The sequence below is a fragment of the Struthio camelus genome, chromosome 9 (assembly GCF_040807025.1).
Source record: "Struthio camelus isolate bStrCam1 chromosome 9, bStrCam1.hap1, whole genome shotgun sequence".
NCBI lineage: Eukaryota > Metazoa > Chordata > Aves > Struthioniformes > Struthionidae > Struthio > Struthio camelus.
In genome coordinates, this window is record NC_090950.1 from 3,633,873 (window position 1) to 3,655,243 (window position 21,371).

Consider the following 21,371-nt stretch of genomic DNA (forward strand, 5'->3'; position numbering starts at 1 on the left):
AATAACACTTGCTCAAGCTGCGGTTTCGTTGCGTTCAGCTTGGTCTTCCACCGCATCTCCCTGCCGTATGCGCCAGGCAGCGCCCGTGGAGGGGGTTAAAACTACGCGTCTCCGAAGAGCAAGCAGCGAGAGACTCGTTTAAATATTAGCCAAAGGCAGCTACGGGGTGTGAAGGTACTTCCCTGACTTCTGAAGCAGCTGTGTGATATCATTCGGTTTGTACAATGTCTGGCAGCTCTAAAAAGCGTTGGTCCGCTAAAGCTGCAGGCAGCGAGGTGTTGTCTCCTGGAAAAAACAGCGCTGCGCTATGTGGGCTGCTGCTGAGGCCTACCCCAGACCGGAAGGAGAGGCTGCGGAGCGCAGGTGAGTCCGCCGCCTGCCAGGAGCGTGAGACTCGGAGCTGCGGTTTCCTTTTTGTGCAGGAGGGAACACAGCGAGAGGTGTGGTACGTTCAGCATAAAGGATTAAATGCGCTGGTGTTAAGCTAGGCTTGCGTTGTTTGCCAAGGTGCAGTTATGCTTCGCAGTGTGGGTTTTGCTGGATTCCTGCTTAAAGATCTGCAGCATTTAGACTTCAGTTCCAACTTCACAGCCGACAGCAGCCACCTCTGCCTTCATCTCGATTACAGCAGCGTCAGCTAGGAGATTCCATTTTAAGTGAGTGCTTAAAAAAAAAATCTCGTGCGTGATGTGTTTCTGCCTGGGCAAGGACAAAAAAGGATTACAGTAAGGTCTCTGAGCAAGCTGTGCAGCAGCCTGTCAGCTGCTTTTCCTTGGAGACCAAAAAAAAAAAAAAAAAAGGTGAGGGGCAGAGACTGACAAAGGTACTTTTGGATGTACTGTTTTGGCATTTCTTTTAAAGGCCATGTGCTTGCACTCACCTTTGCCCGACGTACTGTTGGCAGAATAGTGGCCATAGCACATCTTTTCCCTCATCTGGAGCTACAATGGAGAAGATTAATGCAGCACCTCGAGGACAAGCCAGATGCCCAGTCCCGAAGGTGAGCGTGCAGAGCGCATGGGTGCAGCTTGTGTAGGTGGCTGAAGGTCCGCCAGCACTTAATTAATCTAACGCTCCCGCAACTGTCAGACTTGCGGTGGAGTTAGTGCTGCTGCATGTAAGCAGTGGCACGCTTGCACCTGAGAGGCAGGAGTACAACAGAGGCACCAAACACCTTTTTAAAGTGCACGTTGCTGACACTGGAACAGAGGTAAAGCTGAGCGGATGGGGCCAGTATGAAAGAAAGAGGGATGTGAATTATTGAGTGTCATGGAAGCCACAAACACGCTTGTAACTGGGGGCCAGAAAGGGAGCTACTCCAAATGCAGCATTCACCACAGCAGCTCCGGTTTTGTTACCTGCTCGGTAGAAACTCAGATGCAAAAACGCACTTGTTCTGGATCCTTAAGCAGTGAAGTGCTCTGGTGTGCTGAGTGGAAGATAAGCTGGCTAATCTTAGGGGAAGCAGGGAAAACTGCGAGTGCTGATGAGGAAGAACGGCTTTTAAAAATGAAACGAGTATGTTAAGCAAGCACGTTCTCAAGAGCACGTGGTCATCTCTCCCTTAAATAATTTGTGTTCCGCTAGCAAGAAAGCAACGATTAAGGACCACTTGTATTCTGTTCTTAACAAAAGCCCTAGGAGAGGTAACGGCTAGGGATGGTAGCAGAGGTGGAACGTAATCCTGCAAAGTTCTGCTATAGTTTAATAGGTCAAGATTTTTACTTCAACGTGGGATTTCACAGAAGAACTGATACACCACTGAACCCTTCATCAGTCTGAACGCTTGCCAGGGCGAGGGGTAAGCAGTTTGGCGAGCAGTAGTGAAGCTTCTGGCTTACAGTCTGTACTGCATCTTAAATGCACGCGCGTTCGTGCTCTCTTTTCTCCACCTGAGACACATTTTGCTGCCTTCTGTTGTTCTTTGGTCTGCTAGCGCCAGAGGTTCCCGTTTCAGGCACCAGACCTCAAGCCAGCGTAGCTTCAAGATAGGAAATACGAAGGTGAAGGTTAAGTGCTTAAGCTGCTCTAACTACAGGATCATCCACTACTCAGCTCCCTAAAAAATAAGGGAAGACTCTGTTCACTGCCCCTCTCCTGTAACAGGAGTTGTAACAGTGCTACACTGCTAGACAGAGGTTTGATGGGAGGATAAATACAGTGTCGGTGTTCAAATAGTCTGTGGATCAGCCATGTAAATATTTAAGTCAAGTATTACCACCTTCCACTATCTTCATCACTCTTCCAGCCATTTCTTTTGTTTCCGTGTGTTATATGCCAACGCTGTTGTTCACCGTTACATGAGATGGAAAACCAGGCAGGGGTGAAGACTCAGGCCATTGTAGCCCTGCAAAGGACTAGGCAAAAGAAATGCCTCCCACCCTGCTTGCTGCGGGTGAGGCTGGCTCCTTATAGTTACTTCAGCCTCCAGGAGCACTGGGTACTTGTCACAGTTTGCTGCGGGCGACTGACGGCTGATTTACAGACGCCATTCAGATGAAGTCTGGCTGATCTCCAGAGTATAAATTCCTGCCAACTAGCTAAGAGGAAATATTGGGCACCACTACAGGTTATTTCACTCCAGACAGAAAACACTTTGCACTCTCTAGTGCACCGTGCTCTCAGAAGCACACATTTCTCCAACTTTTCTATCCCTGTCTCTGCTAGCAGTTAGCCAGTTCCAGTTTCCACAGCATACATGCTAGTCTAAGATATTTCCTTTTGACACGCACCACTTGCTTTTCAGGACTGTGCCTCTTTCTACCAGGCCTGCTACCCAGCTACTTAGGTCCCCGTGTAGACTGTGGTGGGGGAGGGTTGGAGGACTTGGCCTTTAGCTTTGCTGAATTTCAGGATGTTCTGTCAGTCAGTGCCTTCAGCCTAGCAGCCCTGCCCTTGAACCGCTTCCCCACCCGGTTTTGCGTCACTCACAATTTAATGAAGGTGCAGTCCGTCTCCTCTTCCACATCATTCTGGCTTGGTCATGTCTGTCTGCTGCAGGTGGATCATATCTGATGCTAGGTGAGATTAGAACAATTACCTTGGAAAACTACTTTCGTTGGATAACTTGAGCACTATAAAAATATTTTACAGTAGGTGGGCTTTCTAGAGCCAGGATTTAAGTCAATGCAGCCAACGGCTGGGGTTAAGGAGATGGCAGAGACTTGGTCAAAGACCACCAGTTGCTGACAGAGATGCTGCTCTTCCACTCTGGAACTGGCTACTGCAGAGCTTCCTTGCAGGAGAGCAGCAAGAGCTGCAATTGCATGGAGAGCTCTCATTAAAGAGGAAAACACTCCTGTGAAAAGACTTTGGGATGTTACCATGACAAAGGAGCAGTCAGTACCATTGGGGCAAACAGCTGGAGCGTGAAACTTTCTCTCTCAGTTCTGAGAAAATGCAATGCTGCTGTGAAGATACCATCCCTCTCCCCGCGAACAAGCCTATTGACAGGGATGATGTGCCCAGGAATAAGAGGCTGAGATTGTTTTATACCAAGAAGCTATTTACTTTCAACAGTCATATTCAGCTAGGTTATAACATACCTAGTCCATTCACGTTCACACACCTACAACAGTTAAGTTAAAAAAAAAAAATGAAGACACTAATAAATTAAATACATTTAACTTGCACTGGACAACGGTCATTGACAGTGGCAGCGAAGACTGGTTCTGCAGTCACTCTTCTTCTCTGTGATGCAAATGCCAGGTGAATGGTCTGGAAATCTCTCGGGAGTCCTCTACCTGCAATCCTCATCCTTTCTCATTCAGCATTTATTTTAGACCATAGCCTAAAACAGCCTAGGAGACTGCACATGCTGGCCTCTCTACTTTCCATTTTCCACAAGGATCTCGGCATTCTTCCATCCTCACAACACGCAGCACTTCCCTTTTTCTTTCACTACACACGTTCATTGTTCCTTCTTCTAGTACACAAATAATTTTCTATCTAAAATGTAAAGAGAGGCTCTAGAGCCCCTCAAAGCCATGTCTAACAGCATTTTGTGGCTTTTAGCTTATTTCAGTCCTTCTGCAGGGGCCATGAGATATGACAGCTTTACAAAAATAGAACAAACAGCAAGCACTTCAGATTTGATAGAGATTTAATAGAGTCCACAGACACTAACGCTCCATCTAGAATCCAGTGACTTTTACACCTTCACGTGAAATGAAAGATGGATCCCACCCCGTATTTAAAAGTAAGAATAGAGATTTTTCAGAAGTCTTTAAAGTGACACAGAAGCACAAGCAACAGTGACTTTCAGAGGAGCTTGTCCTCCAATATTGCTTAAATGCCTTGAAAACATCACCCACATAAGGGTGGACAGAGTGTTTGCCATCCCATGCCTTAAGTAATAATACCTATTACAGGATGAAGAGACACTGGAGCTGTAATATGAGAATAGCAGTTGACCTTCTCAGCATGCAACATAGCACAGGTCTAAGGAAAAAACATGCACCCTACCTGGACCAACCCCACACTACTGACACCTCAACAGCTTCGAGGTTCAGCCTTCCCACTTACCCTGGAAAATTGTTGCCGTGACAGTTTCCAAAGAGCAGAATTGTTCTATGAGAGCTGCAGTCTCTGTTCAAAATTAACTGTGTTTAAGCTAATATATCTGTGGACCCCGTTAGTCTAAGAAGATTGTGCCAGCAGGTTGACGTTAACAGCAGCAAGAAAGACAGCAGTTGTATAGTCAGCCACGCTGAGCATCAGGGGAAGGGAACTTCTGGGAGCCAGCGAGCCTGACACCAGCAGCTGTGAGCCAAACACACCACTGACAACCGCTATTTTTCTCTGGTATATGCTGACCACCCAGTCACAATGTAAAAAGAGGTGCCATTTGCCTTCAGGGCCGGCAAGGGTATTACGGTACAGAATAGGTACTACTAGAACAAAGTACCTTCCACAGTGTGTGCTCACCGGAGATCTGCAGTTAGGTTCTCTCTAAGTAGGTTCAACTGGAGCAGACTTGACCCTCCGCCATACCATTTGGAGCAGATGTGATCCCAAGTCCGTAACTCCCTCGCTCTCACTTTCCATACGAGGTGGAAATGAGCATCCTGGCTCTTTGCTCTGTCCGCTCCAGGGACTCCTGTTTCCGCTCACCTCTTTTACTTATGTTTATAGCAGAGATCCAGCTCTGCCCCCCATCAGTCTGTGTGACTATCCTTCTCATCCTTTGGAAGCAGCAGGTTCGATCTTGCTGGAGAGTTGGTGGCTCTCTTGATCACCTCCATCCACCTGGTAAGAAAGAAGTAACAGGACATGAGGACGCTCAGCCCCTCGCTCACTGATGCCTCAAGCGGCACGCCATAATCCTGTGCTTTGGTTAGGAATTGCATTACTTAGACCAGACCTCACGAAAAAAACTGTTTTCTACCTCTCTTTTAAAATTCTTTTAGGAAGTTATTTACTAAAATGGAGAGATTAAGTTAATTCTTCAAATGAATAGGTAAAAAAAAGAAATAACTTAGGAAGAAGATTGGAGCAATTAGAGCACATACATCATAATGCATCAGGAAAAGAGCCAACACTGGAATGGGAGATATACTGGCAAATCCTTTTTTTTTTTTTTTTTTTTTAAAAGAGAAAATCCAAAATTGCATTAACTTGTACCTCCTTCCTGCACCTCCTTCCTGCTCTCACAGACTAAATTTTGACTGTGTCAAACCTAGCTTAAGATGTGATAAATACACTAAAGAACAAAAGCTCCAGACAGCTCTTGTTAGAGCACACTGTAGTCTCTTATAACTGTACGGAAACTCTCTGGTTCAGTTTTTACCTTAGGGAAATTTTGCCAGCCTGTCCTCTTAAGTCACATGGATTGCTTTTCTTACAAATAATTACGTAACAGATTCTCAATTCTTGCTAATATGGAAGAAAACTGAGCAACAATTGTGAATTACAGATTTCTTCCTTGAAATCACTATATGAAGCTGGTGGATTGAAGAGCATAACTCTTTGCTATCTCAGGTAGCTGATACGAACATTGCTCGCAAGTGTGTGATGCTCTCCCAAGGAAGGGAGAAGTATGTGGCGACTTCCCAGTAACACTGAGAAGTGACTTCTCAGAAGTCTGGTAGACTTCTCAGTCTAGAGAAGCCAGACTTCTCTAGCTGTACTCTCCACCTTCTCCCCTGCAAGGAGGAAGGGTCTGGCAGAGGACAGATCTGCAAGTTTTATGGGTATAAAGAGGAAGGGAACTTTCTCACTGGGAACGTGCTAGGTATTCTTGGACTATGGTCAGGAGCTCTAAATACCCTAACTCTAGATTGTCAGCCAACGAATTAACAGAATGTTGTATTCTGAGACAGACAAAGAAAACATAAAATTACCTCTCAAAGGTATATTTGCTCTCAGCCCTGAAGAAATACACGTGGGACTTGAACTGCAGCTTGAAGACGTAATCCTTCTGAATGCCATCCGCCTCCATGGGGGAGCTTACTGCATAGCCAAGGAGCGGGAGACTAGCCAACGGATAATCGTCCTGGAACAGCCCAAAAGCACAGGTCTTAGTGTAAGGCATTCGCTGCCATGCGGCTCAGAGACAGCAAGTCCAAACGTGCGTTTGCTCTTTTGTGCGAAGACTTAAGAAGGTCTTAGTACTTTGTTTAGGAGAGAAGGGGAGGAGGAGTTGCCTTCTCATCTCTTGTGAGGCCTGTAATAGATTATAATGAAATCTTCCTCAGCTGCTTTCACTGTTTTAATAAAATTATTTGCCTCTATTCCCTTGCCTTTCACTGCCTCCTGGAGTCTCCCTTTCCCCCTCCTCACCGTCTCTCTCAAATTTCAAGCATGAATTCAGCATAAAATGTCCCTCCCAAAGGAACGTACTCTCCAGGCAAGAAGCCTGAATAAAATAAACCCAGTTTATTGGGTTAATAAGAAGAAAAGGGACAGGGTGCACTGCAGTAAAGCTCATTACAAAAGTAGTCACCCACTACACCACAGCCAGAGAAATTCCTGACGCCTCTGATTGTTAACTGTGCTGAACCCAAGAGGCGAGAGCAGTACAGCACGTAGGTAGAGGAAAGAATAGTGACTGATGAAAGGGTCCTTGACCTCCATTAGTCACTACATTATGAGACATCTTTCCCTCGCACTCAGGAGGTCAGTACCATTAACAGAATTAGATATCCTGATTAAATTCTGTAAGAAAGGCCCTTCACCCGGCAGACACTAGCTTCATCGATTACTGCCTACTCTTCTGTTTGTTACTCTCCTTCAAATACCAAAGAGCGGTACCTACGGCTGAAAGCAAAGCATTCCAGTTTCTGTCCAACATCTGAAACGTAGCACTTCCAGTTTCTCGGTCACATTTGCTCACCTGGTGCGTTTTGTAGAAGAACAAACAGAAGTTGGTGAAGACGACCCACAGCTTCTGCCAGCCATTACTATTTTTGAACTTCCTCAGCAAGTATCCTGAAAGCTGATTCTAGCATGGAATGAAAAGAAAACTAATGTGAAATCACAGATCGCTTGTCCTTGAGAAGAAGGCAAAGACAGCTGCTGCAGATAAAAAGCCTGAGGCTCCCTGATACAACTGTTCCCGCATATGACAGCTCTTGTTCCCATGTTCTGAAAGGCCTCTTGGACTTTTCATATGGTGACAGAATGACTTTGTATCTTAATTCACTAATTCTGCAAAGCAACTATCTTCCGTTTGCACTCCAGTAATGAGCAAACTAGCATTTTCTCTCCACAAATATAAAGTTACACTGGTTTTAAATGTCTACTGTAACTCAGAGTCATGCCAGGCAACGCAAAGGAGAGTGCTGCACTGATTCATCAGTCCAGCTATCACTGTCCTTTGCAGTCTACACTAGGAAAACATGCTTGGAAAACTAAAAGCCACAAAGGCATTCATCCCTTCATTTACCTTTTTTACATGCGGAAAAAAGGAAAGCGACACACTGCATGAGAAGGAAAATAAAGCAGAAAAGGAAACAAAGACTGGTAGCGGAGGCCAGAGTGGCGGACAAGAACGCGGCAGCCATGGAAAGCAAAGCACCATGCGAAAAGCAGGCTGCAGGAACGCGCTACACAAGTTAAACATTGGCACGTTGGAGTCGGAGTCGCCAAACTTTGGTGCAGCGGGATAAGGAAACCTACAGTATTGACTGATGGCAAATGGATTTTAGAGTTAAAAGAAAAAAAAAACAGAACAAACAGCGGAATAACATGAAGAACCATTTGGGGAAGCAGAAATAGGAGGAAATCCTGTATCGAGGAAACATTGCAATTCTGCTGTTGGATGGATCCTCGTGCTAGCACAACATATACGGTTCACTCTGCAATTATGGAGCAAGTAGTAGTAAATTTTGTTTGGAGTCCCATGCCTCCTCCCACCAGTGCAGAATTTGAGAGGCATTTTTACCTGAATCATGCACAGGTAATCAGACAGGGATAGGCTCTGGTTCCGGTACCAGCAAACATGGGTGATTGTGTTGGGCCGTTGGGCCTGGCCCAGCAAATAGCGAGGAGGAAGCTCTGGAGAAACAGCAAGAGAGCAGAAAACTGAGCACAGAAAAGGGGGAGAGAAAGAGAAAAACAGAACATTAGGATAAGAAAAGCGATGCAAGAAAAGCATCTGTTAAAGGAAAATGAATTGTGGAAAAAAAACGATGGTATTAGAACGTGAAACAGATCAAAGCGAGAGGCTGCTGCAAGAACTCGCATATTTAATCCCAGAGCCTGCAGCAGGCAGGCAGGTCTCATTATCTGGATATAAAGCAGTAAAATGGTGCCTTTCACAAGTCTATCGTCATGGGAAGAAAGGCTGTTTCTCAGAAACCGCTTTCTTTGCTGGCTAAAATGTACAAGGTCTGGACCCTAAACCAATGTAACATGTCTACAAAATCTCCATCAGTGAGCTGATTAGTATGCTATACGTGTCATGAAAACACAGAAGCTTCAGTGCCCAACTTTCAACTCCTACCGTTAAATCAAAAAGCAGGGCAAGGAAGGTAGGAAGGTACAAATACACAGATGCAGCATCCTGAACTACTACTGCTTCTCTAGTTAGCAACCTCCCCTTTCTCTCCAAGGTATTCCTGGTACATTCCCACTTGTGGAAGCCTTGCAAGGATGACAGCTTCCAGGAAGGTGTCCTAAGTGACCCTGCAAAACAGCCACTGAAAGGAAATCCAGGCGCCAACGCGAGCAGCGCTCTCCGTAGGGAACTCTGACCAGGCATCTGTCTTGAAATCTGCAGGGCTGCGTACAGAAACGTGCTGCATCAACCCACGCAGCAGGACAAACAGCACATCACGTATCTCTGTTTGGCGTAACACCACACTGTGTAAAACGGCACTTCCTAACGCTTGCCTCTCACCCACGCCAGTGAGAGAAGGGCAGAAATGTTCTCTCTCCGTTGTGTTTAAAGCACTGTTTTTTCTACAAGTAGCAGCTAACCGACACATATACGAGACCTCAGCATATCAGAGTCAGTCCCTAAAGTAAAATATCATGGATAGGTAACACAAACTTATCGTGCCCCAGCATGGCTCATGAAACCCAAATGAACAATTCAGTCCTAGGGATAGCCTGGAATTCCTTTTAAATTTCCCTCTTTCAGAGTATTTGCTGAAACAGAGCCCTGCTGCAAGGGCAGCGGAGCGTGTTTGCGTACGCAGACGCACAGACATGCACAAAGATGGGCAAACATGCAATGGCCTTTTCATAGCTTGTGCTCTCTCACAGCCACAGAAATGCTTCGAAGCCAACATGAAACACGTAGTGGAGGACGACCAGAGGCCGAGTGAGCCAAGACGGACAGAGAGAGACGTGAGAGCTGCGCCCTGCAGGGTACCTCAACAGCCACACTGTGGTCAGTCATGGAGACGCTTGTGTTGCGGTACCAGCACACGTGCATGGTTGTGTTGGCACGGTGGTGGCTCTGCCTGTCCAAGGAGCTACGAGAAGAGTGTATGTCATCTTCGGACTCCTGTTCTAGAGAGACCTCATCAGAGGATCCTGGGGGAGGAGAATTCAGCAGCTGTTTAAGAAAACGGTGCAATACAAAGACAGCAAGAGAAGCAGGAATTCCTCAGAATAACTGTTTTTCTTCTGCTATGATCCAGTTTTAAAATAAGTCAATTTGAATTTGTTACACAGCGTCTAAAAGCCATTCTGAGCAGATCACTTTGGCTGTCATTACTCAACTCTGCTTGGGGCAGCTGACTCAGTATTGCATAAAATAAATTAAAAAAAAAAAAAAGTAATCTTGAGAGGAGGAGAGCATTTTACAGCACCCACTCCAAGGAATGGTCTGAAAGGAGAGTCCCCTCTTAGTGAGAAACAGGAAAAAACGCTGTAAGAAGGAACACTACGTGCTTCACCACATCCCTACCAACACCAAAGAGATGCACAAGAACGCTGGGCTATGGAAGAACTTGCTGATCTGCAAAGACCACTTTTCTGGACAAGAAAACATACTACATTGTTAAATGGAGAAAAGATGTAGATAAGAGATGAATAAGGACCCAATAAAGTTAACAGTTCTGCAGCTGGAGCATCTCTGCTGTGTTTGAAGCTACCAGGGACACCAGTCTAAGAAGAGAAGCATATTTATTCCAAATAAAAACAGGGCAAGAGCTCTCCATTACTGTATGAATGATCAAATATACCATTTATGTCATCAAATTTCCAACAGGAAAAAAGAAAAGGACTTAACACCTCACACTGTTCAAGAAGGCAGAAAACGCTACTTACTGTTGGAACGATTGCATACTGAGTTCTCCAGAAGCACGTCGGACTTCTCAGTAGATTTCTTGGCCATTTCGATTGCCATGTTTAGGTCTTCCATCCACTTCCCCATCTCCAGACGGGTACTGCAGGACAAACAGCACAAATGGCAATGACACAGCCCTGGCGCTGTGGCAGAGCGCTGGATTTCTAAGGGAAGGCAAAACCCCCTGCCCAATACAAAAAGCCATCCTTTTCCATTAAAAAATAAATTTCCTCCAAAACACGATTAAAAGCAGCTTTCCTCAGAGGAAACCGAGTTCATAAAGCCTTCACTGCTATTTTCAAGCCACTTGAGACACGTTTTAAATAACCATTTTAAAACTTGGGCTGAATAAGAAAGAGAATGGCTAGACAGCAAAAGGACCACGTAAAACCGCCTTTGGAGCTATCATACAGAGTAACTACCCAGTCTAGATCATCACTACTGCTCATATAGAGGGCTGTGCTTCTTTTAGAGGGCTTCATAGCTATTTCAAATACAAAATCATGCTCCCATTCTGAAAAAAAAAAAATTTTGGAGATGGGTAGCATGGCCATACTGGAAAGGATGATTCAGAGGATGAAAGGCAACCTGACAGATAGCGTGGCTTTTAAAGGAGATATATTATTTATCTTTCATCTCAAGCAAGTTAAACAGAGAGTATAGGAAGATGAGGATTTTTTTCAGCCCACACCGTTCCCATTACAGGTTGCATGGCTGATGCCATGTTTACAGGGAAAGAATTTTATTGTTCCTTCTTGTATCCACCTCCATTGGGATGCAACAGCACAAAACCTTTCCTTCAAGAATCGAACATAGCCTTGGCATTTCTTTTTCTCCTCCTGCTACATTCCCTGCATGCACAGTTTTTGTTTAAAGTGTTATATAGGCTTATACAGAGTATTTGGTTGAGAGGTTCCATGGGGAACCTTTTTTCTGTAACCACCTTTTTTCAGCAGCTCATAAATTTCGGAGAGTTTTCCCTTTAGATTGCAAATTCCAAGCATGGTCTAATAAGCCCAGCAGTGATTTCTTATGACAGGCAGGGAGGGGAAGAAGTCAAAGAAAAAAAACTCCTTTGAACTATTTCCAAGTTATGAGACAAGGTAAAAAGAAATATATTTACTTCTCCAAATTTAAGACCATTTCAGACACACTTTGGCTCACAGTTGCCTAGAAATGGTTGACCTTAAAAATATTTGACATTTTCAGGCATCAGACTGGAGTTCAAAAGAAAAAAAAAGGGGAGAAAAACAAAGAAAGCTTTACTTGCTGAGCATGTGAGCACACAAAAAGTACTCGCTATTATGCCACTACCTACCTGATTCGATAAATGTTCAATAATAGCTATTTTTCAAGAACAGGAGCTATTAACTAGTAAAAAAAAAAAAAAACCTACAAAAATAAAAGTTGAGATTTATTGCTCCAATTCTGCATTCCCAACACACACAACTCCAGCTGCTTTTTAGGGGAACTGCAGATGTACAAAACCTCCGAAAGCTGATCCTGAGAGACTAGGTGTAAATATCCTTATTGTATTTCAGATATTGAGGCAAAAAGGCACTAAAGAATAACATTGCAATACAAATGCTTATAGTATTTAGACAGCACGGGCATGAAGTTAAACACTCAACTGAAAAGCAGCACAGACTTGGCCAATCACTTTGCACGTCCTGTCCTTTTACAGCAAGGATTTGTCCAGTTAGTGGAAAGATCACCAGGACTGATACATCAACGTACCAAAATGAATTATACCATCCTCAGATGGATTCATACCAGGCTAACCAAAGCAACTTGTCTGAATAACAGCTGAATTAACACTTGCCAATTTTGCAAGTGTTAACTTATGCATTCCACTGTAACCCTTACAGAAAAAGCAAATTACTACTACTGCATATAAGCAAAGTTTGGTTTTGTAAATCACATCTCTAAATGCAGTAACAATCCTATTTGCTCACATTTTTTACCATCTACCCAAAAACCGTAAAGACATAAGTTACTGGTTTGGTGCCAGGGCAGTCTGCCATTTTTGCTTCCCCAGGCAGGGAGTATCCTGCTGCGGCAGACCAGCCCCTTCATTACCGAGTGCTTCACTGCTTGGGAACTGGCACCAGCTGGTGCAGGAACTGGGTCCGGCGGGGACTGCTGGCAGCTGGACACAGAGGGAAGCAACCCCACGCTCCTTGCTAACAAACTCTCTCCCCAGCTCAGAAGGCAGCTACCCGCTTTGCTACCAGGACAGGGAGAAAGAGCCAAAGCCCCAAGCTCACCCTTGCAGGACTGTCGTCCTCTCTTTTCACAGGCCAGGGAGGTAGAAATCCTGGTGTGGGCCTGGGATCTTTTAACCGGCATGCCTGGATTTTCTCGCGTAAGCTGGATCTATCCCAGACTGGCCGCATCTTGCTGGCCAGGGAAAGCTGTTCCTGCCTGTTTGGCTTTGATGCATCTGCCCACCAGCCCTGGAGCAGCCCATGCAGCCTCTGACCACCAGGCACCTTCGTTATGTTTGTCTGGGGGGAGCGGGTGCTCCCTGTGCTGCTGTCCTGTGGCATGCAGAGGAGTCAGAGTGAACTCCTCTCAGAGGCAGCCCTTGCACATCACAGGGCTCAGGTCCCAGGCTGCAGCACCCTAAGGACCCAGCTGGGATGCTCCAAATCGCCCTACTCCTCCCCTCCGGTGTGATGCTGCTCTTGTTCTTCCCTTCTGCCTCTTCCTGAGCTGCTCTAGCTGCTATTGCCTGGATGGTCCAGCCAGGAAGGGGTAACTCCTCACCCCAAACTCACTACCAAGGGAAAAGTTACACTGAAGGGAAACTGGTTTGCTCTCCAAGCTAACCTTGAATTTTTCTCTCACCTCGCAGCTTCCTCCATGAGATCTATCCAGGAACTCTCCCCTCCTTAAATCAATTGGCGTGTTCTGGATTTTAATTCCTTTTGGTTCTCTAAAATATTTTTATGTTTAGATTTCAGTTTGTCTCCTGCTTTACAGCAGTTGCTTTGAGGATGTCACCAGCAGCTCAGCCGACTAGGAAACAAGATAACGGCAACGCTACTCCTGCTGATGTCCATTTAATAATTTACTGTTTGACTGTTGAAACTACTCCTTCCTGAAGAACAATATTGATAAAGGAATTGTGAAGTGTCATATATTTGTTTCAAAGCTGTCCTTTCCAGAGGACACATGAAACACCACTCCAGCGCTGCACTAAGTAATCAAACTTTAACTCTTTGGAGGAGACACCTATTAACCTACGTGCAAGTGAGGAAAAATAAATGTTACCTTGCTGCCACTACTATGGTTTTTTGTGCTGAATAGATTGTGAAGCAGTGTGGGACAGCCCATTCATTCTCACTCTCCTCCACCTGCAGAAAAAGAAAAGGTTTTTCTCATCACTGCTCAGTGACTGATAAATACTCAAAACTCTCCTCTTTGGCCGGCTAGGAATTTTGGTCACAAGATGATGACAACACAGTTGCAGTAAGAGCAAAACAGCTACTCTTTTATAAATACTGCTTAATTCAAATCTATTTTGCCTCTATATGAAAATCTATATCGCATTCTTCTAATGCCACATCTGCAGCTGCACACCACCACATCCAACAGGAGCAAAAAAGGAGGATTCTGAGCAGGATTCAACTTATTACTTACCGGTGGGTCGAGCACTATTAGCTGCAAATCAAACACAGAAAGAACACTTCCATTAGAACATGCAAGTGCGGATGCAGGGGGATTGATTTTATGCCTAGGTGCAGGGAAAAAAATGGCAGGACAAATCCATATTCCCAGATCAGCCTTTCACAGTAACGTGAAAACGATGTGTCAGACAGGTGTGTTCCAGCTGTTTTGCTAACGAGATGGAAGGAGTAAGCTTATCACCTGCAGACAGCTCTGTGTTTAGCACATAGGCTAAGGCATGCTGAAGGTCCGGTCCGTGATCAGCAGCACCATAGGCCACGACGACAGCAAAGCTGCTTTGACAAAGGAGCAGGTTGCTACTTTGGTCACTACAGCCGAGAAGGAATGCCTTGACCTGCCTTAGAGGCAAAGTCATTTCTTCAGTGCTGTGATGCAGTTTGAAACCACTTACCAACATGCCACGCAGAGGAAGATGTCCATGAATTTTGAATTGATTTGTCCCTGTAACACCTTTGCTTGTGTACAGCAACATATCTGAGAACTGAAAAATGGAGGAAGAATACAATCAATATTCTGCAGACAGTAGTTAGTGCCAAGTATTTTCTGACATCTTTTTAAAATCTGTTGGCTGAAAAACACTACAGAAGCATGAAAAAGCACCAGTCCTCCATTAGCTTGGCTAATTCCCTTAAAAGTAATCATGTTTATATACATTAGAGGCAATTAACTTCAAAAATTCTGTTAATAGTACTTGCCACTAAAGAAACAACCTGAATGGACTGCTTCATCACAGTCCCCCCTGCACATAAGAAAACCTCAACATGAAAACAGTTTCATGACAGCTTTATCTTGAAGACCTTAGGCTTAAGAAAATCAGAAGCCGCACCCACCAGAAAGAACATCCGCTGCTGTAAACCTTTTTTAGTAAGCTTGTACAAGCAACCTTCCCGGATAAATTCCTGCAGAGAAAAAGAAAAAGTTAGACAAAGCTCGACCTTTCCCAAACACACAGAATTTTGATGCTTCGTTTCAACCCACAGTACACAGATGTTGACCAGTGCCCAGCAATGATCACTAACAGTTTCGTTAAACACGAAACTACGCCTTTCCTTCACTTCTCCATGCAGTCACAATTCACAAGAAGAGATCACAGCAGAAAGACATAAGCAGATCTGGTAGTAGACTTCCTACTGAATACACGATGTACTGCTTCCCACCCAAATACAGAGCACAGCGCCCCAGCATATCCAGTACCTGCTTTACTGGAAACATGAAACTCTACCCAGAGTCCAAGAAGAACTATTTTTGATCTACTTCTCTATAAGAGCATCACCAAAAGGTAAACATGACCAACTATAAAGATAATTATCATACAAAGCCTTTACATCATTCCATAAAACATATAGAGAAAGGCTGTGGTGGTAAATACGTTGTTGAAATGAACTTCTTTCGTAATAAAAACAAAAACAAAAAAAAGAGTTTCTAAAAACTAAGTAACTAAGTTACTTACCCTACCAGGTGCTGTGAGATTATCTATGCCAATTAAGTCATGCTGTAGCTCTGTCAGCTTCTGGAAATTCTCCAAGCGGATCAGGCTGTGTTGAAGCTGGGACGTCATTTCTGTGACCTCCTTCAGCGCATCTGAAAGCAAAACAGCACCGACGAGATCAGAATAGAGCAGACAAAACCCAGGCCACAAATTTCATTGCTGGAAACTTGATTTTGAAATAATAATCAGATTTATGTTTTTTCTAAAAATACGTTTTATAGCAGTATAGAGACAACATGGAGACTAAATAGGGGTCTCTGTGTTTCTGGAGATTATTTGGTAACATACATTTTGCACATCTAAAAAAGTTATTTACCATGTAGCCAAAAGTCAATTCAAAAGTTAGAAACAACAGTTTCTGTCAAAGATTACTTTATAAACGAAGGGAACTTCTTATGCATGCTTATGACACTACAAAGCAATCCTTTTTGTCACGCTTATACGTATAATCGATGAAGAGTTCCCAAAAAAGTATTACATTTTTCCCCCTGTGAAAGGGGACAAAAAAGGAAAGAACTTTAGAACTTGAGTTGAAACACCAGGATATACCAGCCTTAAAGGGGAAAAAAACACTTTGTGGAATGCTAGAAAAAAATAATTATTCTGTGCAGCCAGGACACTATATACGAAAGTTATCTTTTGCATTTTCCAAACTAGCAGGTAAGGTAATTTTCTATCCCCTGTAGAAAGCTTGGGAGGCCTGCACGAGAGCCTGGCAGGAGAGTGAAACCTGGTATTGAAAATCTTCAGGAAAAACAAAGTTAATTTTAAAACATAACCTAAGCATTTTTTGAGTCAGGCTGTCACTTTGAAATTAAGGTGTGTTTACTACTGACAGTTTTCTGCTTTTCTACTTGGTATTTTTCCTTTTTTTTTTCCCCAGGATGTTGACTTTAGAGCAATCATTTAGCAGCTGAATTTTCAACAATCTAAATCAAAGCTCCTGTGTATTTCACATAGCTGCATGCAAGAGTCAGAGAGCTGAACTGCACACAGAAATAAAACTCTGAATGGAGAAAAAGAGAGTTTACACCAAATTTGTAGAAGTAACGCTTGCTGTCTCCCACAGGATGAGACTGTGAATGCCTTTGTTGTATATACACGGGAACAGGTTTCTGCCTAGCATATATACAGTTGAGTGCTCAACTCACTCCGGCAATCTGCATAGTCCCGGTGCTCTGCTGTGTAGTGCTTGCACAGTCTCCCTAGGATCAACTTGTAGTGCATCAGTCTCTGGATGGGTTTGAGCAGAAATGTGTTGAGTGGCAGATAGCAAACTTTCTGCAGTTCAAACTCCTTATAAACCATTTCCAGTTTCTTTAGGCGTTTAGTTGCTTTCTCCAGTTCTGTCAGGACCTCATCATGCTTCTGTAAGTAACTGGTAAACTCCTGTTGAATCATATACAAAATTACTAGTATGAAAGCAAAACAGTCTTTAATAGATGTCACAGTGAATGCAAAAAAATGTCCTTTCCCCCTCTCTACTTGTCTCTAACCATTACTATATAATCTAAGACTGCACATGTGTCATAAATGCTGGCAAAATATAATACTAACGGCATCACATGTCTTAAATCCTTCATTAAAAAGGAGTATTGAAAAAAACCCTAATATTTGACCAGTTGTTCTCACTTCACTATTTATTGTAGCTATGCCTATGTTTGCCTTTTATAAAAACAGCTAGTCGTTAATAGCCACTGATTAATACTTTCCCATTGTAAAACAATCTTTGTTGATTATCGACTCTTTTAAAGCTAGGACAGGCAGAAGTGAGCTGTGAGTAAGCTGTCTTACCTAGATATATCCATTAAAGAAACTGGCAGACAGCTACCAGCTGGGGTCAAAATAGGTTGGCATGTTGCACTATGCATCATGGGAATGCCAAAAGCAGAGAAAGTTAATGGTCTGAACAGAAGTTCCAGCAAATTTCCTAAATTTCCATATCTGCGCTTTTATACTGCTTTTCAAACCATTGGCTACAGTGCAGTAATTCTTCCAGCACTGCAACCCAAGCGTAACTGTCCTACGATGGTATTTCTATTTCAAATAAAAGTGACTTCATTTCAGAACAAACTACTCTGCAGTTTAAAAAAAACATTTATATTTTGGAATTCAACAACTTTATGGGACGATATCTGCATAGAAGAGAGTTGTGCAATTATAGGAAGACAGTCTGGCTAATTAATAAACTAATTTTGCTTTGTCAGCTGCTCAGTAACCAACAAACATACAGCCTTTCCTCAGTGTAAACGTAGGAGGTAAAATGAGCGACAGTGGTATATAGCCTCGTTGTAAATATTCGATTGTGTTTTATTTTAAAATTGGTTTACGAACAATAATTGTTTGTAAGTCACTTCAAGCCAAGTGAAAATACTGAAGCTCAAACTACCATCCTTGACATTAGGAAAAAAAAGAATCCGTCACCCCGAAATTCCATTAATCCAATCTTTTAACTACCTTCAGAGTACGCATATTCCTGAGCATGACATCGCCAATTCGTTGATAATCTCCTTTCACGTGAGCATTGGTTCTTCCTTCCCTGAAATTTATACAAAAAGATGAAATAAGAAGGTGCAGTACATGAGAGATCAAGAAATCCCTATTTCCTCCCTCTAGACCCCATAGTACTTCAGATATAATCTTTAAGAAAGGCTTCCCAGGTATCTGTGTATCTGAGGACTACTTTTGTAAAATTAAGGGAAGCAGTGCTATTGATTAATCCCTCCTCTATCCATCTTTCTCTGCCTGACGTTCCCATTTCACTGTTTGCGTTGAACACTTGCTACAGTAAACATGGGAATTGCACAAAATAACAAAAATAAAAGATGTAACACAGAAATTGAGAAAGGAATAGAAATCAATTGGTATGTAAAGCTGTTTTGGAATTTAACCTTTTAGACTTCTGAACACATGTTTTAGCAGATTCACATCTGAATTTATGAATTTATTTTTGTTCATTTTTCATTTACCATATCTTTCCATTTCCCCTACTCCAGATCCAGGTTGCTTTAATCTTATGTAACCATCTAGCTTGCGCTCTCTAGAACAGAAAGCTTTGCAAAGAGAGGCAGAACAGTCAGCTACACAGAAAATAATTTGGTTCACCAATGTAAAAAGGAAGAGAATAAAAATAAACCTATGTATTAACACCACTTTAAGAGGAGTAGAAGATCTCCTTTTGCACAGTATTTACATTCAAATATATTATGTCTCAGGTCAGAAGAGAGTAATACAAAGGTTAGAAGACCAAAACCATTCTCTGAAATGAGAAATAAGTTGCGCTGCAATAACCGAATAGCTCTAATCTTATTTACAGAAAAAGCGTTCTCTGGATTTTCACCTGGAGATTCATTAACTGGCAAGGTATCCCAAAGACTGCACGCTATCTTTTGACCTTGCGTCCCTCATGCTTTCTAAGGCTAGAGGAACAACATCGGACAAAATTACGGAAAACCTTGGCTTGGCATACAATTCACATGAATATAGGATATTATAGAAAAGACAGTGCTTGAAAAGGGGGCTTTACAAAAATTATTTGGTCACTTTTTAAAAACCGTAATTGATTAAAATAGTTTCTCCTTGGTTCTATTTAAGCAGAAATACCAATTCAAATATAGATTACATATGGTCGTGATGTGAACACATAAGGAAAAGGCCCTCCCTGATTATTGCCCATGCACCTCACTACTAATCCTTACCAGAGTGATAGCCTTTGCTCAATCTCCTTCAGAAAACCTCGATGGAACTCATAAATGGGGTCTATGTTAGAGAAGAGTAATGTCATCAAGCCCTCCGGCATAGCATTCTCCTTGATGACTGCACTGCGAAACCACTGCAAGAAAAATCATAAATTACGATCAATTTTTATATTTGAGAAATTTACAGCTAGCATATAATTTCTGCTCCTGCAGACAGCGGGGAGGAGAAAGTGTGTGCGCACAGGGAAACAGCAGGAAGAAAGGAGAACTATTTAAGGAAGATGTCATTTCTTTCCTTGCCAAACAGTGCAAATAACGAGGCTTAATATTGGCTCCAGGCATAAGCATGTTTCTTAATCCAGTGATGAGATGTTTCGTAACTGCTCTAAATTACAGCGAATTACTGAATGACTAGAACATTCCCATAAATGACACAATACAATTGCTTTTCCATAAAACACATACAACTGCTTTTTCATAAAACTTGCAGCACCGTACAAGTTATTTAGTAACTGGAGGCATTTTGTCAGTTTTATATAGTGAGCTTTTCTTTTTTTTTTTTTTTTTTTAATTACTTTTAGTTCCCAGTTTTCTCATACAGATGGGAACATACCAAAAACTATCTGAGATGCCAAATGTTCCGCAGGCATTTAGGAAAAGTTCTGGGAAGTCCGCTGGAAGAATTTCAGGGAGATGACACTCACTGAACTCTCACAAAATATCTCTATTGAAGATGCACGGCATAAGGAACTCATACTTTTCTCTTTGATGAAATAAATACAGTAATTTATAGAAACACAATGGCCACGATGTTCAAACCTGGAGTAGAGCAAACAAACAGCTCTTACCAAAAAAAAGATTTGGAAACTTGAGCCAACATCCAAATAAGGACTCACTAGTCCAGTCTGGGCTTCCTCCTCACCTTAAATGAAAAAAGGTTGGGAAAAAAAAAAAAAGGACGAAAAAGCTCTGCATGCTTCCTTAAAACTCTTTGAAATTATCATCTATTCTCAGGATCTGAAGGTACAACAAAGACAAAAGTTTCAGAGAGAATTCCAAAGTGAGGATCACTAGATAATAAACACAGCTGACAGCAACAGCTGTTATTGAGGCTGAGTGAAAAACAACATTTTCAGGCTATCCTCAAGAATCCTGTGTTCGCGGTATTCAGAGATAAAGTTTGCCTAAAACTCCAAAACAATATAAGATGCAGTTAGCAGAACTAATTATACAAGTCTGGAGAGGATATCTGCTCTCCCATGAGGACCTACGCGACAAAGTAATATCTGCATGGCTCAACAGTTATCCTTTATCATAGGACTTTCTTTTTCTGTTACCTGGAAGGAATTCCAAGTTTTCCAAATTAATGATTAAAAATGTGGTAAGCAAAAGAAAAACATTAAAGACATTTTTAAAACCTTACCACTGTAATAACTTCCAGGTCCTTCAAATATGTCCGTTCTGTAGCAAGAATCTCCTTTGCTATGAAGTATGCCTTGTCAGTTGGATAGCGCTGAAAGAAAACAGAGTAATCAATAAGTATTAATACATAAATGCTCTATTTATTACTTAGCCCAAGCTCAAACGCTACATGTGTTTTTTCTTGGGGCAAAAAAATGCAACACTCGATTACTAACAGTTCGATACTGTATTCTCAAACATTGAATTTGCCATAAAATATTTTTTATATTCCAACATTATTAAGAAATAATAATCGAAAGTTATAGTTAAACCTCTTTTGCAAAATCATGGA

At 42.6% G+C, this 21,371-nt stretch overlaps 1 protein-coding gene and 1 long non-coding RNA gene across 6 annotated transcripts in view; one reads left to right on the forward strand and one right to left on the reverse strand.

Moving 5' to 3' along the window:
* The first annotated feature begins 193 nt into the window (after nt 1-193).
* LOC138068119 (uncharacterized) lies at nt 194-19,071 on the forward strand. Its single transcript, XR_011142748.1, has 3 exons — nt 194-363; nt 13,698-15,710; nt 16,804-19,071. It is a non-coding gene; the product is annotated as an uncharacterized lncRNA (long non-coding RNA).
* The window catches only part of FARP2 (FERM, ARH/RhoGEF and pleckstrin domain protein 2), a 92,269-nt gene continuing 74,389 nt past the window's right edge, over nt 3,492-21,371 (reverse strand). For 2 of the 5 annotated variants that reach the window (XR_011142746.1, XR_011142745.1), the window contains exons 15-28: nt 21,042-21,131; nt 19,619-19,752; nt 18,378-18,459; nt 17,072-17,309; nt 15,882-16,012; nt 15,262-15,330; nt 14,823-14,912; nt 14,015-14,097; nt 10,720-10,838; nt 9,818-9,981; nt 8,384-8,523; nt 7,334-7,441; nt 6,342-6,493; nt 4,088-5,247 (exon numbers count right to left, since the gene is read on the reverse strand). Coding sequence is in view for 2 of the 5 variants with exons in the window: in XM_068953741.1 (XP_068809842.1) it covers nt 5,157-5,247; nt 6,342-6,493; nt 7,334-7,441; nt 9,818-9,981; nt 10,720-10,838; nt 14,015-14,097; nt 14,823-14,912; nt 15,262-15,330; nt 15,882-16,012; nt 17,072-17,309; nt 18,378-18,459; nt 19,619-19,752; nt 21,042-21,131 (1,551 nt within the window). In the remaining 3 variants the exon portion in view is untranslated. Of the gene's footprint in view, nt 5,248-6,341; nt 6,494-7,333; nt 7,442-8,383; nt 8,524-9,817; nt 9,982-10,719; nt 10,839-14,014; nt 14,098-14,822; nt 14,913-15,261; nt 15,331-15,881; nt 16,013-17,071; nt 17,310-18,377; nt 18,460-19,618; nt 19,753-21,041; nt 21,132-21,371 lie in introns of all 5 variants that reach the window. The other 3 variants (XM_068953741.1, XM_068953740.1, XR_011142747.1) reach the window with 2 other exon arrangements.